Consider the following 20,324-nt stretch of genomic DNA (forward strand, 5'->3'; position numbering starts at 1 on the left):
TTCCTATTTTATTTATTATATAATAAATTTTTAAAGTAAACTCTCAACTTTTTGTTGACATCTCCACTCTTAATGCATGATCTATATCCCTACAATTTTTTTTTTTTTTTTTTACTAATTTGAAGATGACTGCCCTTCTGATACTATTCCCTTCATTCTATTGTTTTAAAATTTCTGTACTTGGGCACTTGTGTTATTTGTATCTGAAGCTATTACAATATTTTGTATCATGCTCAAAGGGAGAAATTCGCAATAGAGCATGATTGCCTTTCTTTCTTGCTTCTGCTTAGCTATTTATTAATTTTACCAAATCTCTTGTTTATCAAATTTATATATATAGAAAAAAACTGAGAAAGATAAAACAAAAAGGTAGAGCTTTCGTCGGGCTGCAACTTTATGATATTTGGTAACATTACACCTCAAAAATCCACCAAAAAAATGCAAGTTTCAACACCACAAACCCTGTGACTCTTATGATTATAGAATTTGAAGCTTCAAAAGTGGTGCAGATCTCACAAATCAATTAACAAATGGGCAATCTACGATTGAAATCTAATTTTAGGGCTCAAAACATGTTATATGATATACCAATTTTGGACATTGAAATCCAATTTTCTTTTCACAACCAACCATGAAAATTGAGATCATGATAATTATTTTACAAAATTTTCGATACTTTGAACTGCAATTTCTGTAGTACTAGATATATTTTTTATGAACCCAAGGCTCAACAAAATACTTCCCAAAAATAAAGAGTGAGGGAATGAATGGGGACCGAAAATTTCTCACAGAAATAAGCAATCTAAAAGAATAATGAGAGAGAGAGAGAGAATCCAACAAAGAATATGCGGCAATGAAGAATTCAGGAATTCTAAGGCTATCAAAGTAGGAAACCATTAGTTCAATATAGAGAAGATTAATAAATAGCTTAGAAAGAAATAGAGATAATGCAAATGAATAGTATAGAGAGAGAGAATATGAAATACATAGTATCCAGAGGCTTTACAAGGTCTTAATAATAAACTTTTGATGATACAAGCAGTTGTCCAATCATATCTTGCCACGTGGTCCACGCTGAGGCGGCAATTGTGGGCCCTTCTTGATGGGTAGGATATCCCCTGATGCAGTGGCACTGAGGTAAGCCAATGCGGACCCCCCTCCCAATATCAAAAATTTCAAAAGTAACCCTCTTTTTGTAAATGGGGCTGCAAAGATCTCAAAGAACTTGCTCTGTCAAGATTCAAAGTATTAGCTTAATGGAGAGAGAGATTGTAGAAATAGATAAATTTATTAAATTAATTATAACGTATCGATAATTTATGCATATATAATCAAGATTGTCCCCTTGAATTATCTTCATATGATATAAAGCCTTGTGTCGCACGCGCACACACATACACACAAAAAAAGAGAGGGGGATGGTTTGGTATGATGAAGGGAATATGAGGAATTGAGAATAAAATGAAGGAGAACAAATCAGGAGAGCAGCAAATGCAATACTCTATCCTCATGTGACATGGAACAGTGTGAGAGAGAGAGAGAGTAAATGCAACACTATCCTCACTGTGACATTAGAGAAAGAGAGAGAGAGAGAGAGAGCAATGGTGAAGTGGCAGGAAGTCCTGATAACTAAAATGGTGGAGGAAGCAGTGACAAAACTCTGATCATGGTTTGTAAAAACCAAAAAAGGATTTATGACACATTGAGAGGGTACATATAGTTAATGAAGAATTGGGATTTTACACACTCAGATGTGTACCTTTTGTGCATAAAAGTCTCAGAAGTGAAATCAAGGAGCATATCATATCTATAGGCAAAGTATGTGGAAAAACCCAATTTCAATTCTCACGGCTTGAGGTGATTGTGATCTTTTTAAATAAAAAATAAATGGTCTTATTGCATTCTAATAAATTTATTTAACATACTCAAATGAAATAAAGTATTTTCATGATCATTCGAGACGACCATAACATGTTGTATGGACATCCAATTATTTTCTTCATATTATATCATAGCAAGAAAACAAATTAATTAACCAAATGAACAAGGAAAAAGTTAATATAAAGATGCAAACTTGTAGAAGTAGGTTACAATAATCCACAAATTTATTTTATTTAGACGGTGTAAATTTGACACGATCTTAAAAGATATATCAAATCTACACTGTCCAAGAAAAATATACGGTCAACCATATCGAATAAATCAAGGATATGTAAAAAATAAATAATACATCCATGGAGAAAGAAAATACTAAAAATCATAAATGACTTATTCAAATATACATGCCTGTAAGGAGTTATATGGGGAAGGGGCATCAGATCCATACAGATCCCAAGCTCCAGTGGTGTTTCCAAGGTCCTCTAGGTCAAAGTAGACACTCTTTTCACCATATTTGGCCACTGTTATGCAAGACCTGTAATCATAGAGAAGGGGAAGATGTTTTTGTGAAGGGAATAACTTGTATGTGCCAATAGGCTTATAACAACATTAGAAACTTATTAATCAAACTGGACTCCAAAACATATAATCAGAGAACATATTTTTTGATTCGAAATGCATAAGGAGGATGATTTTTTTGGGCTGAAATTTTGCACCTTTGATTCAAAAAATTATATTTAAAACAATTGATTTTGAGTTGTTAAAGGCTTATATCCACCACCCATCAAACGGATGGCATTAGTTGAAAATGCATATATATTTTTCCCCTTCTTTTTATGTGAAATCCATTTTTTATTAGATTCTTCCTTTTTTTTTCTTTTTTCTTTTTGGGTAATTCAATGGGAAAGACAAGGCCCTACCCATTTTTCCAGATAGATAAGGGAGTTAGCGTTTTTTTTAAGGTGTCATTGGATAGTGGCAGCAGGATTGAGAACCACAATGTGGTAACTAGGTATGGGTTTTTTTTTTAAAGGTGCAGTTGGCATACTGATGCATCCGTAGCTGTAGAGGTAAGGTGCACCTTCAAATTTTATCATGGTATACAATTTTGATATAAAATGTTCTTAGGATTATCTCAAAATCTATTTTTATATCTAATTATAAAATTTTAAATTTCAAAAATAGTTAAAATCAAGTAGATCTATAAATACATAAAAATCTTGAAAATGGACAGTGTAGATAATATATTGTAAAATGCACTATTTCTGAGACTTAAAATCTTTTTATTTTTCATGGTCATATATCTTGAGATGATCAATAAAAAAAAAGGTTTTTCAACATTAAAACTATCTTTTTTTGAGGATTTTTGAGGTGCATCTGTAGCTCTACATTATAAGTTTGGAACCTTATATAATTTTTGATTGCTTAATATCTACGTCTATAGAATCTAGGGTCAAATCAGCCTTGACTTTTCGAAGTGGCTTAGGGCACATTTGGATGCACAGATATGCATTCTTGCCACACAATATAAGGCTATTGACTTAGATAATAATTTTCTTTTAATACATGCCACTTCCACATAAAAAAAAAATTTAAGTAAATGATACTTCCAATTAAAAGCCAAAAATAATATGGATAATTTCATAATTTAGGAACTTTGTGACAAGAAATAAAACCCAGCAAAAATTATCAAGCAAAAAAAAAAAAATCACATGATTGTTTCTTTTTTTTTGGTGAATGTTAGTAGGTTAGAGATAAAATCATGGCCTTCCTCTTGAAAACCAAAAATGATATGGAAGAAATCAAACTTCTGCTAACTTATATGAGAAAATTGTTTAAGACATTGCAAAAAGATCACAAGAATGAAAAATATTATCATTCTTCAATTGGGTATCTCTACACTTGAGAGAGAGCAGCTAATGGGCAAGCTTTCTATATTTCCTCTACAGCATAAAACTTATATACTTTCCCTTATCCAACCCTCCATTTTGACTGGAGGGTTAAGATTGCATCAATCACAATGTCACGTCTCTACATTATTTTATTTTTAATTTTTTTCCATAAATTATTTTGACACCAAATTTTGGACATCCAATCCTCTATTAAACTCTTACTAGCAAAAAAAAAAAAAAAAATTCAATAAAATAAAATGACCAAAATATCCCTGAAAGTTTCAAAGGGTATTTTGATCATTATATTTTATCGAAAATTTATTTTTAATATTTTTTATAGGTTTGCCCTAATAAGAAGATGGCACGTACCAAATTTCATATTCATACAATTTATATAAAAAAAAACTAAAAATAAAATACTTTGAGACGTCGGATCTAAGATCAAACAGTGAGTGGCTCTCTTGATCAAAATTGGACGGCTAGATGGTAGGAGAAGCATAGATCTTCTATGCAATAGAGGAAGTACAGAAACCTTTCCCATAGCGATCTTTAGAGTTGAGAGAGATCTTAGGCCTCGTTTGGATCTTAGGGTAAATAAAACCATGTTTTAGATCATAACATGATTATGCAAGCTCTGATTATGCCAAAACACGAGTATTTAGACATGATTTGTTTGGATAGCTTCTAGAAAATACCCAGGTTATGCAAATCCCTCGTTTGGGTCATCTATTTGCATAACATGGGTTTACACTCCTTCATCAATTAGAATTGCACATCCAATAGACAAAAGTGACTGTGAACTTCTTATAGAAAAAATAAATAATCTCATATAATCTCATTTTTAAAGCAATTGATTTTGAGTTGTTGAAGGCTTACATCCACTATCCATTAAATGAATGGTATTCTTTGAAAACAACCGACTTATTTTTTCCTTTTTTTTTTTATGTAAAATCTATTTTTTATTAAAAACAATATAAACGAGAATATTTATCTTTGATACAAGGTTACATTTAATCTTCACCATGAGATGTGACATGAGATGCATGATTTATTCTATTAGCCAAGCTCAAACTTCAAAAAAACTTTTTTTGAAATTTGTGTCGCACTCAAGCTACGAGACTTCATGTAAGATGGGTATAAGTAATTGTGACTTCTTTGTATCAAAGGTATATTGTGTCATTATATACGAGACTTCATGTAAGATGGGTATAAGTAATTGTGACTTCTTTGTATCAAAGGTCTATTGTGTCATTATATACGATCTCTTTTTATTATATTCTTTTTTCTTTTCTTTTAGATTTAACTTTTTGGAGTGGCTTAGGGCCCATTTGGATACTCAGAGATGCCCTTTTGACACAATATAAGGCTATTGAATTAGATAGTAATTTTTCTTCATTAAATGCCACTTCCAAATAAAAACCAAAAATTTAAGTAAATGATGCTTCCAATTAAAAACTAAAAATAATATGGGTAATTTCAAAATTTAGCAACTTTGTGACAGAACAATCAAAACCCAGCAAAAATTATAGAGGAAAAAAAAATATAACAAAATCAAATGATTTTCTTTATGATTTTTAGAGATAAAATCATAAAGGGAGAAGGTTATATAGAGTCGAGGCTCTAAACAATCAAATTAGAGCCTACTTCAAAAATTTCACTAGAAGAGGCTGTTTTAATGTCCAAATAACCTCAAATTGAGCATTTCGACATCAAGATGCATGGATATGAGAAAAAAAATGGAATTCAAGTTTAGAAAATAGTGTATTTTGTAATGCATTTTTGGACCGTCAATTTTCAAGATTTTTCAAGTTTTCATAGATCTGTCGACGTACACTATTTTTTAAGCTTTAAAGTTTATAAATAAAAATAAAAAAATATTATTACACTATCACAAAGATTTTTAGTATTGAAACCACAATCGTCGATAGTATGTGAAGGTAGGCTCTAATTTGATTGTTTAGAGGCTCTATACAAACCGCACCCAATCATAAAATCATGTCCTTCCACTTGAAAACCAAAAATGACATGGAAGAAACCAAAACTTATGTGAGAAAATCGTTTAAAGCATGGCAAAAAGATCACAATAATGGAAAGTTAAAGGTCACATGAATGAAAAGTATTATAATTCCTCAATTGGGTATCTCTAGTCTAGAGAGAGAGAGAGCTCATTAAAGAGAGAAGCCAATTGACCTAAGGCACTTAGCTATTTTCAGATATAGAAATGAGAAGTAATTGAAAACCAATTTTTTTTGGCCCATAAAGAGAGAGATAGACCTTCGACCGGAGACCGGCAGGCTAACGCGGGCCGGCTTGACGGCAAGTTTGGTGCCGTGAATTGAACTTCCGGCGAGTCCCTGAACTCCGGCCGGTTTTCCGGCGACTGTAGATAGAGAAGCCATCGTCACAAAAAATAATATGCTTTCTTTCTCTCTGCTCACCTTTCTTTATTCTTTCTTCCCTTTCGATTTTCTCCACAGTTTAGTCCTGAGCTGATTGTACGATCCAAAGTTATCCACGTGGCAGATAATGTACCAAATAACCAATCGATTGATTCCACGTGGCTTTCTGAGATACCATTATCCTCTCCTCCTCCTGTCATCTGTGTCCTGCGTTTATGTCAAAAGATCTAATTGGGGCACCTAAGTTTCTGGTAAGCCCACACATCTTTTGAGACTGAGAAACGCTTGCTGGTTTACTAACATGTGGGTGCCCAAGCTAGGTCTCTCTAGACCTGAAAGATCTCCATGAAGTTTTTATATCTAAGGAAATCAGATTACCACGTGGCACATGCTATATGGGAGGATGATTTTTATGTATAGAAAAAGCGTGAGGCCTTAACAATCAAATTATGGTGGACCCGAAAAATTCACCCTTGTTTCGATGCTAAAAAAACCGGCAACCGGTTAGGTCGACCTGGAACCAAATAGCATTCAAGTCCAGGTTTTGGACCCGGACTCCACCTGTCCAAAAATTGGACCCATACCTTTACCCATTGGGTCTCGAGTTTACCCTAACAGGCTCGGGTCTGGTTGGGTCCATTGCCACCCTATAATTAAGAGGTTTTTTTTGTTTTTTTTTACCGTCACATATCCATATCATTGGCAACTTTTTACCATCACATGTCTATATCATTTGCAACAAGGTCTCAATCTCCTGCCGTTAGATTTCAAGCCGTTTGATTTGTTATTTCATAACTAAAGATGACTACAAGTTCTTATTGTATATGATCCTTAATACACCCAAACGAATAATATTTAAATTAAGATATTTTATCTCCAACTGTTTATGGGTACAGATCGAGTCCGACTGGACCTGAGCCTGAACCGTAAAGTCCAAAAATTGGACCTATATCCGGACCCAAAGTCGCCGATCAAGTCGCAGGTCTGGTCGGGTCCATTGCCACCCCTATCCTGACTTCAAGATATATGAACATGAAGAAAAAATAGATTTCAAGTTTTCAAAATAATGCATTTTGAAATATATTATCTAGACCGTTAATTTTCAAGATTTTTCAAAATGTTTGTAGATATGCTCGATCGACAATATTTTTTAATCTTTAATGAAAACAAATTTTCAGGCCATCATAGAGATTTTTTATGCTAAAACAACATGTTTCTATACTATTTGAAGGTGCGCCTTACATTTGAATGGTAAGGGCCTTAGCATTATAGAAACTGCACCCTAAATGAATTTGTGGTCTCTCTTATTTGAAAAGAGTTTATTTAAGGTGTCAACCTTATGTTGTATAAGTAATGGGCACGTTAAATATCCACTTGAAAACTTTGTTATGTTGTTTGAAAACCCTATAATTGATCACCTTAACCTCAATATATACGGATATCAAAGAAAAAATAAATTTCATGTCCTAAAAATAGAGCACTTGTAGCACATTATCTAGACAACACATCACATTTTCAAGATTTTCAAGTGCTTGCAAGATCTACATGCTCTACAGCATTTTTGGAATTCTAAATCCCATAATTAAAGGGTAAAAATAAAATTTTTTCCCATCATAAAGGTTTTCGGCACCATTATAATCTTTAAAGGTATATTTTTTAGGTGCACCTTATTTCTACAATAGAAGGTTGACATCTTATACCAATTGCACCCTTCTTATTTTAGTGCGTTTGTTTGGCAAAAGTTTCAGCTCTGGTTTTTTGAAATGGGAGAAAAAAATGAAAGCAATACTTTCGATGACCACAACGGAGCCATGGACTATAACTATTGTCAAATTCTTTGTATGTGGAGAATTGGCTTATCTTTTATGGATAATTTTGATTTAGAGTATGGTTGGCAATTGAAAAAGTTGTTTCCTAGAGAATCTATGAGAAGTTGGAAGCATGAGAAAAAGTCAGAAGTAGAAAACTCTGGCCTCAAGCTTAAAAAGATCGTTTGGTAACAATCTACCTGTGAAAACCGGAGAAAACTGGGGATGGAGGTTAGGCAAAGAGAGATCGAGAGGGGAGAAAGATCGTGAGGTTAGATAGATTTAAAAAAAAAAAGGATGAAGGAGGTCATGCATTTCCCCTTTTCTTGGGAAATCGGTATCAGGGTACGATGCAGTTTTCCCACATGCAGAAAACCTTAGAAATGCGGGGTTCTGCATTTTGATGCATTTCCTCATTCTCAAATAGACAAAAAATGTGGTACTCGAGAAAACAGATCATTCCCTCTTGTTTTTTCACTTACCAAACGTCCTAAGATCTCACCAATTTAAAAATTTCTAGTGCTCAAAGGATGCAATTCGGACATTTTTTTTATTGAGGTTAATATCAGTGTCAAAAGGTTACAACTCAAAAATTTGGAGTCTTAAAACTAATCTAGGTAAGGTTTTACCGAGGGAGTAAATGTACAATATAATCAAGGAGTATAATATTTTTTGGCTTTCAAATGCGATTTTTTGAGTTTCTAAAGACAGATTTAAATATCAAAATTTGATGTTCTCTATGATCTTATTTTCTCCAGCAAAAACATAGAATGTATCCATCTTTTTCAAGAGGCTCGAGTCTAAAACCCTAAAATCCTTATAGTGTAATTGGTAAAATTAGCCCTCAAAATAAAAACCATGCTCACCCAATAAATACAATGATAACAATTCATTAGAAGTGGGTACAATGATTGTTTTATTATTTTCTTTCTTTAAGCAACAAACAAATGTTATCCATTTCACCCTTTATGCATTCAAATTCTTCAATATGTGGGTCACTTATTTATTACAATTGAAAGCACTCAAGCATGGAATGCATATTATATGAAGCCACAGAGAATAAGATAAATGCGCTCTCATAACTTCATGTACTCAGAAGTTAGTTATTAAAAACTTAAATGGTTCAAACCAGAGAGAATTGATTCAAGCAAAACGTGTTACAGCAGCGTGAATCGCGTCGGCAAGATGGGGAACTGTTCGAGAGCTCAAACCAGCCATGCTAATCCTCCTACAAAAGAATTAGAGGGACAAAAAGGATATGCGTCACGAGTGACAAAAAAGAAAAAGCGACAATAAAAGCCAAGACAGTCATAATCGGCTTTTTCAGCAGGATTGTTTACAAGATCAGAGATCCATATGATGATCAAATTAGTTCAAAAAGATCACTCATGTTGTCAAATCAACCAATTTGTCAACAAAGTGGTTACTATTAAACAGCGTTCTATGACTTACCCGAGTTGACTCAGACTCGGGCGAGTTACTCATACTCACCCTATGGGTAAGGCCGAGTAGGGCAAGTTCCACAGAAACCCAACCCTTGTTAAGGAAGAAAATACAAAAATGTAAAAAATATGGAAGCCACCACCATATTACTTGCGATTAGTTTTTAATGATAATTTTAATAGTTCTCAAGGTGATTGGAAGTTGATTGTTTCTTAATTGAAACCATCCAAATCATTTTTTTCAATAATACATCTTTTATAGAGTTTTTTTTCATGGTTTTAAACCTCTACTGATTTCTACAGCCTCTTCTATGCTTTTTTTTTGTCAACTTTCCCCTTTTTTTTTCGCCGCCCTTTTTTTTGACATTGTGTAGTACTTGGGCGTGTCCCTTGGCTAAGTCAGGTTTTTAAAACTGCTATCGAAATGTCATTTCAATCAGGTACCTCCTCAGCTACTTCATTAGACAAAGCCCCCATTCTGCAATAGAAATCCTGCTAACAGGGTTATTTTGGTAATTTGGAATTACCTTAAAGGCCCAAACCAAAAGACATAAATGCCCTTGCTTGATCTAGTTTTAAACCTAGAACATGTTTTCTCCATTGAAGTCTCTTATTCTGAATTTAGAACCCAGAAAAAACACATGTAAGGTCTTAAGTTGGGGCTCCTTACCCATCGGATGTCATGTAGATGTGGTACTCTTTGGTCATGAAAGCCACCTGCTCTGTATTTAACCCGGTGAATGTGAACATTCCAATCTGCTTGATAATGTGACTCCAGTCACCCGGTGTACCTGTCAATTCAAATTATTGCCATTTTAGTCCATGGTCAGCACCCATATCCTCGAAATGAGTGCCATTTAATCTATATAAACCTCAAATTTCAAATCTTCATCCTAGATGTTTTTGCGAGTATCGACATGACATCAAGTCCAGCTGTGTGCTTGTATACAGCTTCGGCAATTGGGTAGGATATCTGTTCTTGTTGTGTAACAAATTAACAAGATAAGCATTGGGATTCAAGTGGTAGACAACTGTTAAGAAGTGCTTTTCAATTATAAGACAAGTTAAGCCCACTAGGTATCAGGTTTGCTTCCACATTTATTCAACAGAAGAGAATAAAAAGGGAAAAGATATCTGAGGGGGAGAGAGAGATAAGCGCATCAAGAGTGTCCTGAAACAACCTGTGTTGTGGAGTAGTACCTCTAGAGCATAAAGCATCATAAAGCTGCTTGCGCATGCTTATGATCCGGTCAGCCATGGCCTTCAATTCGACAGTCCACTCATTAAACAAGTTCCTGCAGATTGAACATTAGTTTAAATTGAACATTAGTTTCTTGAGTGCAATCAGAAGGGTATGAGATAACGATCATACCTGTCTCCGAGAATTTTAGCCACAATGGAAGCTCCATGAAGAGGTGGGTTCGAATACATGGGCCTGATCACAAGCTTCAGCTGACTCTCAACCCTACCAGCCACAGCAGCTGACTTGCAGACCTGCAACAAAGATTTTAGTCATAAAGTAAGATTGGCAGATTTTTTTTTTGAGTAAAGTTAACTTTAAGAACAAAATAACAAACTATGAGAAATGCATGATAAAATCTTCAGTGTGAACCATGAGAGTTTTTGAATTCTAGATATCACAGAGAAATGGAAGTCAACTTATTCCAAATGATCAGACTAACATAAATAGGGTGGTCCTTTTTGTTTGATAATTTCATTATTTTCATTAGACGGTCCGCATGCTCAAGGCTTTTCAAGAAGGGAAAGATGATTAGCTACAGAAAATACAAGAAAATTATGAATTGAGAATAGAAATTTACATCATCAGAAATGAAGCAAATGAAAGCCTCTACTTGCACATAGTAGACATGTTTTTTTTGGGGTAAGTACATAGTAGACACGTTTCTGAGGAACATGTTTCTCAGGAAAGGATACTTACTACGCTAAGAGCTCCAACTCGTTCTCCATAAAGTCCCATGTTCTTTGCATAACTTTGAGCAGCAAACAATTCACCACCATCTGCAACAAACATGCGAACAGATTGTGCATCGGTGTCAAGGCTACCACTTGCAAATCCCTGAAACAATGTGAAAATTATTAGAAGCAGCAAAGTTTCAGCAAGAATTAAATCATAAATTAAATGTGAAAAACAAATCACCAGTAGACGAGATAAAAAAACCTATATCACATTAACAAAGGCAGAAAACCCTTCAAGTTCTTCATGGTAACTATTTCCAATAAATTGTGTTTGCCAAAAAGGGATATCTAACTCATCCATTATCCACTTGATTATTAAACTAACATTAAAATTAGGACTGCAAAATAATTGGAGCATCAGCGTATACCTGATAAGCACTGTCAAAGAAGGGTAGGAATCCCTTTGATCTAATCAACTGTCTAATTTGCTCCCATTGCTCAGGAGTCGGATCAACACCAGTTGGATTATGCGCACATGCATGGAGAAGCACCACAGCTCCAGATGGAGCCAAACCAAGGTCTTCTAACAAGCCTATACATGTAAAGATCGGATCAGTAATGATAATGAAATACAAGAAATAGGATGCAAGTTATGTATGTGTGTGTACAAACACATGCATGAAGCTGTGTTTATGCTATATGTCGGAAATTCTATTTGAAATTGGCAACTGATCCTTTATGGTTAATGAAAACACTAAATAAGAAAACAAGGAGGGAAAAAAAAAAAACACAATTCTCACTGAGTACCAATTTTTTCAAAACCAGAGATTCTTCTGCTCAATATCTTTTTTCTTTCTTTAAGAATATTAACTGTTTATGTATTTCATTAACAGAAAAGAAGATGCACAGTTACAGAACTTGAGATATCAAAAAAAGTACACTTGAGGTAATGATAAAATTGCTGACATAATCGCATGGGGTGAGTAAAATGGCATTCCTTGCGATTATAAAACAGGGGTTTTGTTTACCCTTCTCAAGCCAACTAGTCAGCTAGCTCATTTGAATTTCTCCACACATGCCGGAGAGATATGGCGTTGTCAGCCCATATATTTCTTAATTGATCTTCGAAATAATCTCATCAATAACACTAACCTTTATAATTTCTTCTTAAAACCATGTGAAAAAGTTAACAGCCATCTTATTGGCAAGATATTGGTTACTTGAACAAAAGCTAAGCCATCGACTGTTGGTTATTTTAACAAAAGCTAAGCCATCAACCTAGCATGCAAAAGGCAAAATTTCTCAAAATTATTGTCACACTAACTATTTAAATACAAACTAGCAAGCCAAGCATAGAAGAGGGCACTCAACCTTGGAAGTCTAGTCCACGAGTGGCTGGATCGTAATAGCGATAAGTCTTCACAGAGAGCCCAGCTATAGTGAAGACTTTGGGATGGTTTCCCCATGTTGGCAGTGGAATGTAAATTGTACGCTGGAAAAAACAGAAAGAAAGAAATTGAGAATCACACTCGCTTGTGTAAGAAAATTTAAAAAAAAAAAATTACTTCCTTAAGTACCATAGGATATTAGATGGGAAAACAATTTATTACGTTGTAGTAGTGTCGTGTTAGAAACTCAGCTCCAACCCTTAATGATCCTGTACCAGACAAGCCCTGTACCGTAGCCACTCTTTTCTCAAGAATAGCGGGGCTGTATCCAAAATAACCAAATCAAAAAAGTTAAAACAATAAGCAAAACAGTAAGCACACCAATCTTTGTCGATACAGTTATTCCAATTTCATAAAATGATAAAATGAAGAACTCAATCCAATATTTTAGCACCAAATTATCGGGCGTGCTCTGGCACTATATAGTAGCCACTCTTTTCTCGGAAATAGCTGAACAGTTACCAAAATAGTAATCAAATAAAAAAGGTTAAAATAAGAACAAAAAAAAAAAAAAGCATTATCAATTCTTCCAATTTCATGCAATAATAAAATGAAAAACTGTCCAATATTTTAACACCAAATGATCCAGTTTGTTTTGGTTGGGAAAAGAAAAAACATTCTTCACTAAATTAAAGAGAAAGATCAAAGAAAAATAAAATAATTCTCTATAGGGTATTAAAAATACCTAAACTGTCCAGTCAGGTGTCATCAACTGAAATGTAATGCCAAAATATCCATTGTACATAAAATAAGCATGCAAATCTGTTCAAAATTCAGAAGTAAAAGAATGATATATACCTGTCAGCACCTAAAATGAGCGTGGCACTCAACTTGTTGAAATCTGCCAGTCCAGTTATAGGCAGATACTCCTTGACACGAGACCTATAAATGCAAGGCCAGACATTTGAGCTCTCTTGCTCCTCATACCAAACTAAGCATACCATCCAAATCTAAATAGTAATTAACTCCATTGCTTACCCATCATTGATTAAAAGCTGTTCTGCTTGTTTCACTACATTCAAAACAAGAGGTTTTCCTTCCTGGTACATGACTGAGAGGTTAGAGACTCGAAAAAAAAAAAAAAAAACATTGATTAGAAATAAATTAAATATCCACGTAGAAAGAGAAGGGTTTGAGAATTAGAAGAACAAGCAAAATAAAGGAAAAATGGAAAATAATGGCAGTGGATTTTCATTATAAATACTGTTCACCAACACAAGATCTTAGAAACCAGACCTCAGTTCTGTATGCACCGACACCCAAATTCAACTTCACTGGGCTTGGATCCTTGTTATATGCAACTGTTACCTGCACAGAAATGACAATCGTGTTTGTTCGAGATACCAATCATTTAATCATGACTATAAAAGATTGTTGGTTCAGAAAACATGGTTTGAGGAATGGAAATGAAGCAATATCGATATCCTCAAAACCATTCAATTTAGAATCCCTCATCCATATATTCAGCCCTGTGTCATTGAATACATAGCAAAGGAAATCAAGACAGCAATTTTTGTATTGAACTGGGTCTTTTGGCCAAAAATGAAACCAGTCTTCTATGGACCTTTTTCTCTTTTTCATAAATAAACTGTTCCAAAATTATCTTAGAGTTCTTTGTGCACCATTATTTGAGTAACAGCATGTAATAAATAGTTCTTGTTTTTCTTACGGTTAAGAAACAGTTCCTGTTTGACCTTAAAATGTCAAAACTTGGTGTACATTTCCTGATTCTCCAAGTGAACACTTATTCCATTGAAAGCTCACATGCTTTCTATAGTTAATACATACAGCCATATATTTGGACACCGAAATCAATTGATCTTATTCTATCGATACTATTAGACAGTATTAGATTTCTTATTTTTTACTTCTTTTTCTTTTTTTTTTTGTGGAGTTGAGAACCAGAGTTCATATTTTTTCATGTCAATCTCCTGGTTTCATTCATGTCTACTGATAGTAAAAGACCCATATCCCAATCTCACATTTATGGGTTATCAACTGCTGTGAATTTCAAGACTCGGCCCTAAACGCTCTTTATTCATTTTAGCAACTTATCATTGATTTTAGTTGCAGGGAATAAATCAAGCAAAATTCATCTAAATCGACCAGATTACATTTTTAGAAACAGTTGAACTGGTGCAAGATATAAACAGTTGAAAACAAAAACAGAAAAGTTATTTGAGAGAGACTTAATGCCCCGGAGTTTGAAGGTTTCTTTACCGGAACTAGTTGAAAAAGTAAATGAAGGATATGAAGTTATAGAGTCGTGAACTTTAGAGAAAGAAAATATACATATCATTGCATATAAATTCCCAGCTTGATTTGTCAGCACGCGTTGAAAACAGGGACGGAATAGAAGAGAGAAGCGAGAGAGAGAGAGGAGAGAGAATAGGAGAGAGAAGAGAAGAAAGAGATAACAGACTTCCAACTTACCCTATCAGATGGCAATGGAAAAGAGATGCAGAGGAAGTGACAGCTAAACAAATGCCTAAAAGAGGAATCTAGAGAGAGAAAATAATGAAAATGTATAGAAGGTTGAAAAAATGAAAAAGTATAACAAATCATAGAGAGAGAGAGAGAGAGCACGCAAATGAAAACATTGCATATAAATATGATAAAACACAAATGAAAAAACGCATGGAAATATGAAAAAATGCATACACGAAACGAAATCCAAGAGAGAGAAAGAGCGCCAAGTCCAAACCCCCAACTTGCGCCATACTCAACCAAAGAAAGTCCAAAAAAAAAATGATACAGAATGGGATTTCTAGAGAGAGAAGTGATAGATACCAAAGAAAGTCCAAAAACATTATACAGAATGAGAATTCTAGAGAGAGAAATGATAGATACCCCCAAAATCGGATCCTCAGGAGCCTGGTTAATGCTCTCGAACACAGAGAAGCCATGGCCTGCGGTTTTAGAGAGAGAAAGTGACTGGTCTTGTGAGTCCATCTCAGAACGATGCCCTAAATGCCTCGAAACCGCACTTATTCTGCGAAACGCCACTGAGTCCAATGGTGAAACCGCGGGCGAAGTCCCGGTCATCGTCAAACCACGGCTTAAAAACAGGGCTTTCTCTCTCTAAATACGTGAAAAAGAAGAGCACCCCTCTCTCTCTCTCTAAAAACTAGAGCTATCTACGGATGCAATGTTCTTTCTCTCTCTAGAAATCAAGATCTCACACTCTTAGGATGGAATCCCACGGCTTAAAATAACGCTCTCTGAAAGGGAGGGAACGCTCTCTCTCTCTAAAGAAACTTAGTGAGAGAAAAAAGAGGGCGCGTGCTTTTTCTCTCTAGAATTTTAAAGCCAACGTTATAGAGGGCGTCACATTTTATAATGGTGTTGATGACGTGGCTGCTGGGACGGATTTACTAATCTGAGACGTGGTGGGTCCCAATGCAGTGGGAAGTGAACCTCTGGCGGTTTAAAGTACACGTGGCACGTTAAAAGGGTCGTCTCTTAAAAGGGTCCAGGTAGTATAGCTTTAAAGGTGAGGTGCTTTATGTAAAATGTTCTTAACATCGTCTCAAATTTTATTTTTATATTTAATTATAAATTTTTAAAATTTAAAAATAGTTAAAATCAAATAGATCTATAAATATATAAAATTTTTAAAAATAGACGGTATAGATAATATGTTGTAAAATGTACTATTTTTTAAACTTAAAATCTTTTTATTTTTCATGGTCATACATCAAAGGTTTTTCAATATTAAAACTACCTTTTTCGATGGAGTTTTGAAGTGCATCCGTAACTCTACATTATAAGGTTGCATCCATATATAAACTTTTTCTCTCTTAAAAGGGGTGGCAATGAATCAGGATCCCACCTGATACCTGTTCGTACATGATCTGGATGTGGCTAGGGGTATAAAATTTGGACCCAAATACTATTTGGACATAGTTTTTTAGGTGGCCTATCTGGATCACCAATTCGTTTTTTTAAACCTTAGTGCATTTTGCTAACATATATAGTTCTAGTGCTGAAATATATAGTTCTGGTGGCAAAAACTTTTCACTAACCTAAAAATCTATTGCCACCCTTAATTATAAAATATCAAGCTCCGAAATTGATGCAGATCAAGCACATCCATAAGTACTTAAAAATATATTGTCTAGATAATGTGTTAGAAGATAAACTGTGTTTAAGACTTTGAAATCTATTTTTTCTTTCCTATTTGTATACATGCGGTCGAGACTTGAATGGAGGATTTCCATAATTTAAACAACCTATTCTAACTTGTTTTTTGAGGCGCAACTAACGTTTACAATATAAAATAGAAAATTGTTTCATGTGGCCTGGACCGCACTTTTACATATGCAATCTAGAAGGTGTAAAACATCCATCTTAAAAAAAGATGCAAATAGGTATTCCATCTAAAAACAATCAAAATTAATGATCCAAATGTTTCCTTATTAAATTTATTATTTTTACTTTTTAAACTTTATTTGTTTATTTTATATTCATGATCTCCATGTTAGATATTACATGTTTTTAAAAAAAAAATCTTAAAATCCATTTCAAAAATATATTTATTTAGATACCCGCATTTCTACGTATGAAAGCTTGGCCACATAGAATCCGGGTCCATATAAGATCGACACCCTATTGTAAGAGAGTGAGATTCTCTGTCTAAAATTATGTGTATGTATGTATGAATGGATACCTTGTCAGCAATTTTATTTTTTAGTTATCTTGATCTCCACCAAAAACATAGATATTCATCTTTAGTCAGCATGGTCTCTCTCCAGGAGACCTAATTTCTCTTTCCTCTCTCTCTATAATCCACTATACGTATCCTATATATCTCCCATCTCTCTTTAGAATACGGATTCTAGAGCATTGTTATAGAAATGGGGCCTGGTTAGATTGGAACCGATATCTTGTCAGTTTCAATTTTGGTGATCGGCCGGTATTTAAAAAAAAAAAAATCAAAAAAATATATATAAAATCTTAAAAATAAGAAATTTGATTTATAATATATTTTTGAATATGTTGTACATTATAATAAATATTAAAATTTAATTTTATCATTAATACTCATTTTTAAAATCCATATTTTTTATTACTTTTAAACTTCATTTGAATGCATTTTATTTTAGTTATTATTTAAAAGTTTTTCATATTTTAGTAGTTTATTTTGTGCATCATTTCATTTTTTTAATAATTTTTTGACCGTTCGGGACTTATCCGATTAAAACGGTTGATTTGGTCGATTTACCGATTAAATCCGTTAAACCACTTCTTAGGCATGTCTAATTAACCGTTCCGATTTTACAGCTTAACTTCTCTAGCCGATCTTTTTAGCAAAACATGGTTCTCCATAATCTAGCTAGCAGGATATCTCACTCTCTCTCTAGGAGGCTTCAATTTCTCTCTCCTGTCTCTTTCTCTCTCCTCGTTTGGGAGAAAGCAACTCTCAACCTTGGTGGTTGTGCCAAGATTAGCCTGGCCTTCTTCTAGATGCTTCTAGATCGTTAAAACCACCACTACAATCTCTCACGGGAGCACACTGTACAGTTTCTCCTTCAGCAAAAGACTAAATTGGGAGGATTTTTTAATCCAAAATTTAGGAACCACCTAAACATCATTAGGTGATTATATTCAAAATAAAATATTTTAAATTTTGAGTTCTAGACACTTAGATCTCACTTTTCAAAAAATTGATCTATTCAATCTTGGGTTATTATTTTTTCATGCCAGGGATTATGCAGTGTGGAAAAAACATTTATGCGTTGAAGAGCTAATATCCTAAAATTTGAGGCCCTGAAAATAATTCTATATTAGGATGTGTTAGAATAAATAAATGTACAGTATGATCCCTCAAGAGCATGATATCTTTTGGTTTTTCTCAATAAATTTGGTGCACGTGCTGACCTAAACGAGTAGTAGGCTAAGATCATGAGGGTATATACCCTAAAGACTTCATGGTCATAAATGATGTCTTTGATATGGTGTTACATGCATGACTGACAACACGAGTAATATCGCACAGCCTGGTCTCCCAATTTTTCAGTTTGATTTATTTGCTAAATATAACTTAGTCTTAGTCAGACTTACTCGAGTTGAACTAGAAGGGGTTAGGGTAAGACATTTTTTTTTTTTTTAGGTAATTTAGGGAAGATGACAATCCCTATCCATTATTTAAATCGTTAGTAGTTTTTTAATGCGTTAGGTGATAATAGAAACCTAGATCTTAGCTGGGGCACGAGTAGTGCTACCACCACGACTCTAACCTCGTTATCCTCAAACATATATTAAGTTGGGCATGATTCTAACTTTTGAAATGCTCCAACTCCACTATAAACAATTAAAAAAAAAACCACACAAAATATTCACGAAATTTTAGTTTGGACATTATGATGAATACACATCCGAGACTACCTGATTCCACATCCAACGAATGCAACATCTTGCATGCATTTGCATAAAAAAGCACAATGTTAAATATATAGTTCGAAATGGAAATGTATACAAGAGACCATTTATTTTTTATATAAAGAAGTTATTGAATGTTGGGTTTGAAATCCGGTGATTGAGGATGTGTTAGTGATTAGGCACAAAATAAAAAATAAATTTTATTGAATGTTATGACAAATTTTAATCTATTGGATTTTATATCTAATAGCTAAAAATGATTGAGATCTCCTCGTACCAAAAAAAAATGATCTCACAGTATACAATTCCTTTTGATAAACGATGAGGTTTGAGTGAGGTTCCTTGTATCATAAAAGTAAAGCACGCCTTTAAATTTTGATAGGAGATGTAGTTTTGATGTGGAGAACTTTATGATGACTTGAAATAATGAATTCAATTTGTTTTTTAAATGATACAAAATGAGGAGATCTATAAATATTTAGAAATATTGAAAATATATGATGGAGATAACTTATTACAAAGGACAAAGTTTATATAAGGTTGCAACTTTATACTGTTGAAGTAATGTGCACATAAATTTTTTTATAGCGGAGAGTATTTAGGCGTAGGAGAACCCTCAAACTAATCATCTCGATCTTAAGATTAATGGATATAAAAAAAAAAAAGAATTTCAAGTAGAAAAATAGTGGATCTTGCAACCTGTTATCTACACTTTATATTTTCAAAAATTTCAAGTGATTATTGATCTACTGGATCTGTACCATTTTTTAAATTTTAAATTTTATAATTGAAGATAAAAAAAGATTTTGAAGCCATCATAAGATTTTCAACACCAAAACAGCATCTCTAAGTAAATTTTATATGTGCACGTTACTTCTACAGTATAGGGAGGTAACCATATATACAAACCTCACCCAATTACAAGATACACTATTTTTATATGTTAAATTTTGTTTTTTTTGTTTTTTTCGTATTTACATATGTTGAGGTCGAAATAATCAATTGGAGGGTTCTCCAACATCATAGAATTCTCTCCTAATTTTTGTAGTGCATGATTAGTTCAATAGTATAAAGTTGCAACCTCATATAAATTTGTTCCTTTTCATAAATTGCCAAATATGAATTTATTAAGAAAAATGGTTTGATAGGGCTACAACTC

At 33.7% G+C, this 20,324-nt stretch overlaps 2 protein-coding genes across 3 annotated transcripts; both read right to left on the reverse strand.

Moving 5' to 3' along the window:
• Positions 1–939: 939 nt before the first annotated feature.
• On the reverse strand, positions 940–6,224 carry LOC18426620 (photosystem I reaction center subunit VI, chloroplastic). The gene is made up of 3 exons (XM_006833262.4): positions 6,045–6,224; positions 2,287–2,413; positions 940–1,230 (listed from the first exon to the last, which is right to left on the reverse strand). The coding sequence occupies exons 1-3, from the start codon at positions 6,167–6,169 to the stop codon at positions 1,051–1,053; spliced, it is 432 nt and encodes a 143-aa protein (XP_006833325.1). The 5' UTR covers positions 6,170–6,224; the 3' UTR covers positions 940–1,050.
• Positions 6,225–8,865: 2,641 nt separating this feature from the next.
• On the reverse strand, positions 8,866–15,971 carry LOC18426621 (aspartate aminotransferase, cytoplasmic). Of its 2 annotated transcripts, XR_016055514.1 has the most exons (13): positions 15,635–15,971; positions 14,021–14,092; positions 13,763–13,824; positions 13,583–13,666; positions 12,947–13,046; positions 12,708–12,828; positions 11,765–11,928; positions 11,359–11,496; positions 10,792–10,913; positions 10,620–10,714; positions 10,292–10,392; positions 10,090–10,210; positions 8,866–9,205 (listed from the first exon to the last, which is right to left on the reverse strand). XR_016055514.1 is itself a non-coding variant. In XM_006833263.4 (12 exons), exons 1-12 carry the CDS (start codon positions 15,827–15,829, stop codon positions 9,121–9,123), a joined length of 1,359 nt encoding a protein of 452 aa, XP_006833326.1. In that variant the 5' UTR covers positions 15,830–15,840; the 3' UTR covers positions 8,866–9,120. The 2 variants fall into 2 exon arrangements, 1 of the variants encoding a protein (XP_006833326.1); XM_006833263.4 differs by lacking the exon at positions 10,292–10,392 and having other exon boundaries at positions 15,635–15,840.
• Positions 15,972–20,324: the final 4,353 nt, after the last annotated feature.

Source organism: Amborella trichopoda, chromosome 5 (assembly GCF_054954075.1).
Source record: "Amborella trichopoda isolate Santa Cruz 75 chromosome 5, AtrichopodaSantaCruz75HAP2 v2.0, whole genome shotgun sequence".
Classification (NCBI taxonomy): Eukaryota; Viridiplantae; Streptophyta; class Magnoliopsida; order Amborellales; family Amborellaceae; genus Amborella; species Amborella trichopoda.